Source organism: Eumetopias jubatus, unplaced genomic scaffold (genome assembly GCF_037043125.1).
Source record: "Eumetopias jubatus isolate StellerSeaLion01/CBP00866 unplaced genomic scaffold, mEumJub1_p1.0 scaffold_4, whole genome shotgun sequence".
In the NCBI taxonomy this organism is placed as follows: Eukaryota; Metazoa; Chordata; class Mammalia; order Carnivora; family Otariidae; genus Eumetopias; species Eumetopias jubatus.
The window spans coordinates 101,658,119-101,668,124 of NW_028274810.1; the positions used below are offsets into that span (position 1 = coordinate 101,658,119).

The following is a 10,006-nucleotide window of genomic DNA, read 5'->3' on the forward strand; positions in this document are numbered from 1 at the left end:
ACAAGGAATGAGGGGTGGTTGGAGAAATGACGGACTCCACGTCTGAGGTAGGAAACGTCTAGGCGGGGCCTGGGCCACTGTGCCCGAAGAAAGGCAGCTGTCAGCGACCACAGGGGTGCCCTCACACGGCACTGGAGCTAACCTGAAGGGCTTCCTGCTGGCCACAGATGGGACCACTTGAGCATCACGGAGATGAACGAGAACCCTGTGTTTTAGCTCACACTCTGAAATGCTCATGGAGGAAATGATACACGGTCTGAGATCTGCTTCAGGATCACGGGGAGGGTGGGCTGAGGTGCAGGCGGTGGCAGAGATGACAGAAGACTGGCCACGGGTTAATGTTACTGAAGATGAACGGTGACTACATACCAGTTCACTGTACTATTGCTTCGACTTCTTTGTTATTTTGCAAATTCCGATAGTAAAGTTTTCAAATAAATGCTTAACCTGAACAAAACATTTCCTTCAGAAATCAAAGCTCCCGACAGTCTGGTCCCTGTTTCTTCATCTCCTTCCACTCTCTGCTCCAGCCACGTTGGCTTCCTTGTTACTACCCCCACAAGCCAAGCATGCTCTGCCCCAGGGCCTTTGCACTTGTCTCGAACACTCTTCCCTCAGATAGAGGCATGGCTCGCTCCCTCACCTCCTTCAGGCTCTGGCTCAAATCAGGCTTCTTATTAGAGAACATTCCTCAACCACCCTGAACACACTAGCAATCTCTCCCCTGCCCAGAATTCTCTCACTCTCCTTCACTGATCCACACAGAACTTACTGCCAGAGGACACATACGTAGGTACCTGTTTGTTATTGGTCTCCCCCCACACATAGAACGGAAGGTCCATGAGGGCAAGAACTTTGCACCTGTAACCTGCCTGGCTCAGAGAAGGCACACAAATATATTTATTAGCAAAACAAACACAAACAGTACTTTGTCCGTGGCAAGCACTGTTCTAAGAGCTTCATAACAACTCATCGGGGAAGGAAGGAATGAACCAACACAGCCCTCCCTCCTGCACCCTTTCCCTGGGGTAGCCCTCCCCAAGCACTGGAACGCTCTTAGCTCAAGGCCCCCAACCCCATGGAGTGCTGACTGATCCATTACAAGGTAAGGAGCCTTCTCTTGAGTTTTCCACATCTGGAGCCTTTACTAACTTCAACGCTCATGCTGGCAATCGTGACGTCACTGAACCACGTTTTCTTCTTATTGCAAAAGTAACATGAACACATCACCGTAAATTCAGGAGAGGAAAAAAAAATCACTAATAAATCCTATCAGAAAAATAAATCCTATCAGAAATCAACTACGATTAAAATTTTGGTCTGTTTTTTTCCAGTTCACTATGTCTGAGCCTTTTAAATCCTCTTAGACATACCTATCTTACTTTCTTTAGAGTTATTTAAAATTTAAGAAGTTAGGGGCGCCTGACTGGCTCAGTCGGTAGAGCGTGTGACTCTTGATCTCCAGGTCACGAGTTCAAGCCCTACGTTAAGCACAGAGCTCGCTTAAAAAAAAAAATTAAAAAAATAAAATTTCAAAAATTAATTTTAAATGAGACCAAACCAAACAAAAAACAAAAGATCCCCAAACAATGGGCATTTGAAAGTGTAATTAACATCATCCAGCGGTTCTTAGAGACGGAGAGCACGAGAGAGAGCGAGCACCCCCAGGCTAAGAATGATCTCTCTGTTCTTTTTCCTGACTGCATTATTATCTAGTCATTTTGTGAGTGTCCGCTCTTCTCCTCAATCAAAATAAAAACTTGTGGCAAGAACCCAGTGCTAGCTGAACACAAAAGAATCTGAAAAGGGCCAAATAAAATCAGAGCATAACCCACCGTTCCTGGCCCCCACAAATCCCTAGACTTACCGGATCCTGCAGAAAAAGGATTTCACCGGAGCGAATTTGTACTGAGATGCTGCGGGAAACAGAGACAAAAGTGTTAATCACTCTCTCCAAGAGCAGTAGGCCAGAGCAGCTCCCCTCAGCAAGATAAACTCCAACTATCCCCAAACAAACGAGAAACTGTTCTTTCAAAGAAGGAGATAGTCTTGATTCAAACAGGGCTCCTGCCCTCACTTTGAGATCAAGTTGCATCCAGTATTTTCCAGGGGGCTCTGGTACTCTAGCAGTGACCTTCAGGGAGGCAGTGAGGATATGTGGGACTGAGGGCTTTCCCTCATTGAACTGCTGAAGCTCCTCCTTCCAAGGTCAAGGCAATAATCCGGGGATGCAGTTACTTTGGTGGGCATATTCTATTTCACTGTGACAGTCTGGACATGCCTCAGAAACCGATCTGGACAACTTACAGCATATAGGTATGTGATTCCCAAATGTCTTTCACTTTTTTCTTTCCCTGGACAAAGTCCCCAAAGCTGGGCCCCGGAAATGACATGATCGTCTAAGGACTCTCCCTGTGGAGTGCCACACTGATCTACAGAAGATCGTACCAACGGGGTCTCTGATGACATGTTCTCACAACCCTCATGCCAATGGTTGCACCAGTTTTATTGATTTCGGCATTAATTTTATTGATTTGTAAAGTGGTAATTCAGAAATGTTTTAAGTTTGCCTTGATCAAGGGGCTGAACCTTTTTTTCCCAAGTGTTTGTTGACTGTTTAGCTCTCCTCTGCTTAGAGCTCCCTGAATTGATCTTTTGGGCATTTGCTCACTGGGGTGAAAAATCCTCAGTTACAGGAACCAAGGCCATGCTTAAAACCAAGGAGATGTTTTACAAACACACACTGAAGGAGCATAAACAATGAGAGCTCTGAGGAACCAAGACAGGGCACGTGGTCCAGGTCTTTGCACTTCTGAGGAGAGGATCACGGAAGAGTCAGAAAATGGGCTTTTGAACGATCAGGGAAAACGTACATGATTAAAAAACAACAACAAACAAAAAAAAAATGCAAAAACTCCAGTTTCAAAGGCACCAGTGATCCAATTGTCAGAATTCAGAACACTATGGAAGTCACAGTCCTGGAATTCTGAAACCAGAAGACTGTTCATACAGCTCATCTGTGACAAAGAACCGAGCTGACAAGGTCAGCTCACCGAATTCATTGTTCTAAGATACCCGACAGCCCTGATATCAAAACCACCCAGGAAAGGCTCAGATAAGTTTGCAGAGGAATGACGGCAAGGTAAGGATGTTTCAAAAATATTCTTAATTTTTTGAGATGATTTTTATGAACAGGACTGACTCCTTGGTGTGGCTTTCAAACGCCCACCTTTGTGTGACTACAGATGTCCTGATTGATGGTTCCAGCTGCAGGGATGGATGTGGTCAGGAGGGGCAGCGGTTCCGAGCAACGACCCTGGACTCACACCACCAGGCTCCACGCCTACCGGTAGCATGTGGGTGAGTCCCTTAGCTCTGTGCCTCAGTGATCGCAGTGGCCAAGAAGGGGCGTGGCTCCCAGCTTCAGGGGACGTGACTGACCACAGGCCACAGCTGCTGCCCCAGAGCCCCGTGTCGGGTGGCTGTTCCTGCCCAGTGCCCACGCACGGAGCGGTACTGGGACAGGACCGTTCCATGGAGACGCAGGGCTCCTCCGGTGCATGACCGTGGCTTGGACTTCCCTTTGACTTGCCTGGCCAAGCTGTCTTTTGAGCTGTGCGGCAGGCCAAGCCACCTCCTCCCCAGTCCCCCTTTGTCCCTGCTCCCTCCACGGGTGTCAGACGTGCGCTGTGGGCTGAAGGCGCAGCTTCCCTCCTCCCACACCCCCCACAGCAAGTCGCCTACACAGCTGACCCCATCTTGGCATTTGTTGCTCAGCAGACCCAAACTAACACAGCTACGTCATCTGTCAACTGGGGACAGTGATGGTATCTACACCTCATAAGGTTTTTGTGAGGATTAAACGAGTCAATCCACTGAAACATGAAGAAAAGTCCCTGGCAAACAGTATCCGTTCAATAGAATGGTAGCAATGAAGAGGACCCCTAATGTTGCAGCACGTTCCAGACATCTAGAGGGCTTTCCCAACCATTGGCGTGCTTGCTTCTCGCAGCAGCCCTGTGTTAGCAGGCTGGTAGGACAAGACAATGATTTTACAGTGAGAGGCTAAATGGCCCCCTTGGTTCATGAAGGGACAAAACTCAATTTAAAACTCAGATCTTCAGATTTCCTTGTTTAAAATTCTTTGCACATAGGAAATACCGCAACTCTACCAGAAGGGCGGCTTGCGTGCACTCTGCGTGAGGACAGTAGGCACCTGAATTCAACTGCGCTCTCTAGGGGTCGTGCAGGACGGAGAGCCGGACTGTGGGATCTCAGACGGCAGACACGAGCCCCTTATCAGTTCCACGCCTCGGCTGTAGCGGGTGAATCCTTGTCTTTGGAAGTGCGCTCTAAAGAAACAGTGGTCAGATCCTTCTGGGAGGTCTGCACAACGAACCAAAGTGGAAATGTGCTGATGCCAGGCCGAAGGCTGACAACTGCTGAGTTTAGAGCTTCCTATGTCCCCTTCATGTTCTATGAGCTCAAAGGAAGGGCAGAAGGAGGCAGCATGGGCCCAGCCCAGAAATGGCTCAAGAAGAGCTGGAATCGCTGAGGTGTGTGAGGCCAAGCCCAGAGTGAGCAGTAGCCAAGAGGAGCACCATCTCTTTAAGGAGGAGGTCAATAGTTAGGTCCCAAAGACAGCGATTTCAGGGTATGTTATGTTTTTACATGGAGGGGAAATCTCACGGCAATAACTCATTTGCAAGGATAACATGGCTGAAAAGAGCAGACAGAGACCACAGATGCGACGTTGGAGGGAAGGTGGCTGGGGAGGCGTGACGACAGGCTGACAGCACCATGGTGCACCTGCCCTGCTCCCAGCTGCATCTCAGCACCCTGAACAGCTCCCGGCCCACAGTGCTTACCGAATAAATGTCTATGGAGTGGATGAAGGATCGATAAAAGCAGAGAAACAAACATGGCCAGTTAAAGGTTGAAAATACGTGTTCGAGAAAGAGGAAGAGAAATGAAATCAATGTCTTTGAGTGAGGGGAACAGGAGAGAGCTGGAAACAAGCAAAGAAGACGGCTGTGCATTCTGAAGTGCCCACAACCTGTGCCCAGAAGATGGGGCAAAGGTCTGCCGTGGAAAAAAGCAGCATGCGAGACTGTTCCCACTGGAACACATCCTGTGTTAGAAAGTCAGAATGGGCACGGGGCCCTGGATTTGCAAGATGAGAAGGTTCCGGAGGTATGTTTCACATCCATGCCAATGCACCTAACACGACTAAATTGTACGCCTAAAAATGGTTTAAGATGGTACGTTTTGCTAATGGGTTTTTTTTTACCATAATAAACAAATCAAATATAAATTTCAAAAAAATTAGAGAAAAGGGCTTAGACTCAAAAGAAAAAGGTTGATCTACACTAAGCTCTTTAAGACACGCCTCACAACGAAGATGAAATAAGTAATAGAGGGTGACTTTAAAAAGAAATAATGAATTATTTAAAAAATAATACAGGTCAGAAAGTCACAAAGGAAACTAGGACTGGGCATCCCCAGTTCAGGGAAATAAGCATTTCAGAAGAAAAAGTAGTGAGATTCATGAACTTTTAGGTAAAAGCGAAACTCGAAGGGGAGCTAACCATGAGAAGTTTATCTCCAAAGCCAAGCAAAGAAATAATGAAGTCAATATAAGAGGGAAAATGTTTAATTTTATTAACTTAGAGAAAACAGAATCTTTATAACAATTAACCTGCTGTATGGTACACAGGCAGTCAAACCATGTTTAAAAGAAAACACATTTATGATATAGAACGTATAAAATTAACTTGAGTAAATGAAAGCATATTAATTGGAACTTTGTCATTAGAAGCATTTAAAATGCTGTTTCCAACACCGTCTGACTTTTTATTTACTTATTTACTTATCTTGGTTTTTTTTTAAAGTTTTATTTATTTTTAGTAATCTCTACACCCAATGTGGGGCTTGAACTCATGACCCCAAGGTCAAGAGTTGCATGTTCCACCAAATGAGCCAGCCAGGCGCCCCACATTCTGATTTTTTAAATAAATAAGAAAAACCATATAGTTTGCAGGTTCAAAACAATGCATTAATTTTGGTACTCTTTCTGAAAGAATGAATCTGATCTTTATGAGGCAAGGTAAACATCTGAGCATGGGTCCCATTACCTCTTTGGGTCCAGTTGCTCCAGAGGGGAAGCTGAGCGAGGGCAGTGTGTGCACAGAAAACCCTCACATCTTCGGGAGCAAGCAGTTCCACAAAGTGCGAAGACTCCAGGAAGTCTTTCTTACAGTTCAGGATTGAAGTAGCCTGTTCAGAAATGTGCACTAACCTTCCAGACAGAAATGAAAACACTGCCACAAAGGTATCCTATGAAAAACATTTAAAATAAATGCAAATATTGAGACACTTGCGAACAATATTCCCTGAAAGGTAAATTTCTTCTAGACTCCTAATGTGATCAACACATGCACATATCCTGCAAAGGCAGCATGAGTCTCCAACATATGCCTTAATGATTGTCATAAAACCTGCATTTTATCTTCTGAAGGTCTCGTTTCTATACCAAACAATATACCAGCTCATCCTACATCGACTAAACGTGCACACGGCGCATCCATTTCCGATTCCTTCTCATTTGCAAACTGAGGGGACTGTCTTCTCTTGACCAATGCATAACTCTAGGCTTCAAGACTAAGCTCAAGAGTCTCCTCTTTCAAGACACTGTCTTTGACAAACCTCGCTACATAAGAATCATTTCTCATATTTGTTCCATCAAACAGCAGTAACATTTACAATCGGCCACTGTGTCTGCTAGCATCGGCATGTCCTCCCCTCTCTAGTTTTATCTGGAAGATCTTAAAGGGAAAATGTTTTCTTAAACCTTTCCTTGTTTCTTCCATCTCCGCCACACCCACCAGAGTCCCGTAAACACCGCAGTCAGTAAAACAAATACTCCTGTGATCTTAGGGACAGCTCCTGTTCCGATATTACCACATCTTTATGTATGGGGTCTAAACATAAAACTAAGTAATCTCCATCACATCAGTAAGGCATGAGGCTGAATGATTCTGCCAACATGAAGATATTCAAAAAAGATCCACTACATGTCTCTTCCCAAATTTGACAGAAAAATGACAGCATCTCAACTCACCTGGTTCTATAAAATCCAGTTGTTAACAACTTGAAGGAGTAGGTATTGGTACTAAGAATGATATAAATACAAATTAACGATTCAGAGATCAAAATAAAATGAGGGCGGTTACTCCGCAGTTTATTATTTGTTTTTTTCTCTGACTTCGAGAGAACACGGGGATGCTCAGGAGGCAGGGGCGGCTCGGGAGGGGAGTCCAGCGGACCACTGCCCCAGGGCCGCTGCCTGGGTTTACATCTGTGCTCCCACAAGGGCAGGAGAAACTACAGCAGCGCATCTCCATTGTTTGCCTTGCATCCTGGTTAATGAAACTCCAGTGTATTAGGTTTCAACATCTACGTCTAGACAAGGTTGTTAGGAAAAGTCACCCAGGTTGATATGGCAAAACGTGTGGATTCTTACTGTGTTTTTGGAAGTGTACCCCGAGGCAGCCGTGGCCAGCTCCTCAAGATTGTATGCGGTCGCAGCTGCTTGAGGTGCTCCACTCTGACTGAGAGGCTGGAAAACCCCACTGTTTGCTAAGAAACACAGGAAAATAAACAGGTAGTCCAGTGACCGCGATAGCTTAAGGAAATCATTTTTACCACCCTTGAAGCTGGCTTATTTTTTAGGATGAGGGCACCTCAGCGTGTCTGCCTCAAAACCTGATCATCTTCTTCTTTCACCTAAAACACTGATAGTTGTACAGATGTAAGCCTTTGGATTTTAGGATTTTCTGATGTTCTGTGTCACAAGGAGCAAGATCCATACAAGGTACGGAAACCTAAAATTCCAAATACATGCACGGGATGTGTTTATGGCAGAAACATCACTTTCGTATTCAGGCACTGTGTGTCGTATGCAACGTCACAGAAGTTTGTGCTAAACAAAATGTGTACTTTATTAGATCCCCGGAAACGAAAGGTCAGAGATAAAAAGGAAAAGGTGTTTGCAACTGTTCATTTTTAATTTGGCAAGTTCCTGATATATCACGAATGCACTGTTAAACAGTATGTGGATGACAGAGAAAGGTGAGCTGTATTTAGCCAAATGTATTTTTTCCCCAATACCCTTAGAAGACAACGATCTTTTAAAAAGTCAGTCTTTGGGGCGCCTGGGTGGCTCAGTCATTAAGCATCTGCCTTCGGCTCAGGTCATGATCCCAGGGTCCTGGGATCGAGCCCCATATCAGGCTCTCTGCTCTGCGGGAAGCCTGCTTCTCCCTCTCCCACTCCCCCTGCTTGTGTTCCCTCTCTCGCTGTATCTCTGTCAAATAAATTTTTAAAAAATCTTAAAAAAAATAAAAAAAATAAAAAATCAGTCTTTAAAATGTGCTAAACTCTATCTCCTACAGCAAATCATCAAAATATGCCAGTCACTAAAGAACAGTTCCTAAACTCTGACACAAACAAGGTTTTCCTGATGTTCCTAATTTGCAAAACCAAGACACGAATAGAATCCATGTGGATCTGCTCATCTCACATCAAGCACCATAAAAAGGTCAAAACATTTCAGGGACCAGAACCACACTGATAACTCTTCCGGCTTGGCCGATGTTTATGAGCAAAATGATGTATTCGCACGACTGTACTTTTTCTCCAGCTCATTTACCTTGTACGCTGTGTATGCAGAGAAGGGCATAGTTGAGAGCATCCACGGTGCTTGGCTTACTGTGTCTCTCCGATGGAAAGTATTTTTTCATTTCTTGCACAACCATTATAAGTTCTTCAGAAACTCTGTTTCGATCCTGCTGTTCACTGTAAGAAAACAACAAAAAACCCCGTCAATTCACACCTTCAATTATAAGAGCAGCCAACGTTTATTGAACAGCATATGACACGCCAAGCAACTTTCCAAATGCTTCCCATGGATCAACTCATTTAGTTCACAGGTTTATTTTCCTCTTTGGGGGGATCCTGGCCAAAGAAACTGGTAAACATCAAACATTTTCCATTCTTTCTCATTCCCACTGCAGCCCCCCCGCCCCTCAGCTAAACCCTTAACCACTTTTTCCATCTTTCTGATACTTCTTGGTAATTCCTCAGTTTCCCACAACTTTTCATTCCAAGTTGTCTGAGTATCCCCCTAAACTTTTTCTCAGGCTTACAAATAAAAGAATAAAACGACTTAAGCCCCCCTTTCCCTGTACTAGCCTTCGAAGAACAACAAACAAATCAGGCCGTGTCACCTGTTGCTGTTCTCCACGTGTGGGCTCTGCAGGTGGGATTTCCGGCTCCACATCTCCTCGTTTCCTCTCCCCAGGGCCTCAGAGCCGCAGGCCTGTGGTCCTTCAAATTCCTGAGGTTCGGTCCCTCTGGAGTCCAGAGATTTACCGCTGGACGTTTCCAGGTCTTCACAGGGGTCCATCTTTTGCTCGGCAGCCCTCAGTCTGTTGCCTGCTTCCTTTTCACTTTGCAATCAGCGACAGAATTTCTCATTTTGGTCCATGCCATTGCTTTAGGGAAAATGATCGGTCATCAGGAGCCCGTGGATCCTGATCCCTAGTCACCTGGACGAAGTTTCCTCTGCAGGATCTCCATGCAGTCTCGGATGGCTCCCCTCGCGGGAGCAGCCTGGGGGCGCCGGGGGGGGCGGGTACAGAGGGGACAGGTGTCCAGTAACACGGGCGATGTGCTGCGGAAGCTGGGCTGTGACAGACCCCCCCGGCCAGACTTTCCCATTCGCCGGCCTGCCCACCCGTGGTTCTTCACCGGCCGGAGGCGCGCACCCAGAAACTGGACCCGGGCAGGGGGAACTTCCAGCGCCAAGTTCAGGAGCCCCGGGTTCTCGGACCGGCGCCGCTCGGCCGCCGGGTCCAGGACGGAGGGCGGACTCGGGGAGACCTCCCGCCCCGGCAGAGCACTCACCAGCCGCCGCCGCCGCCGCTCGCCCCACCGGGCCGGGCCG

The 10,006-nt window shown here is 46.3% G+C and overlaps 1 protein-coding gene across 1 annotated transcript in view; it reads right to left on the bottom strand.

Annotated features, from left to right (window-relative positions):
- Positions 1 to 10,006, bottom strand: part of PER3 (period circadian regulator 3) — a 59,058-nt gene extending 49,052 nt beyond the window's left edge. The window contains exons 1-5 of the mRNA XM_028108551.2: positions 9,288 to 10,006; positions 8,711 to 8,856; positions 7,523 to 7,638; positions 6,135 to 6,336; positions 1,868 to 1,916 (exon numbers count right to left, since the gene is read on the bottom strand). Coding sequence (XP_027964352.1) covers positions 1,868 to 1,916; positions 6,135 to 6,336; positions 7,523 to 7,638; positions 8,711 to 8,856; positions 9,288 to 9,466 — 692 coding nt within the window. The 5' untranslated portion in view covers positions 9,467 to 10,006. The remainder of the gene's footprint in view (positions 1 to 1,867; positions 1,917 to 6,134; positions 6,337 to 7,522; positions 7,639 to 8,710; positions 8,857 to 9,287) is intronic.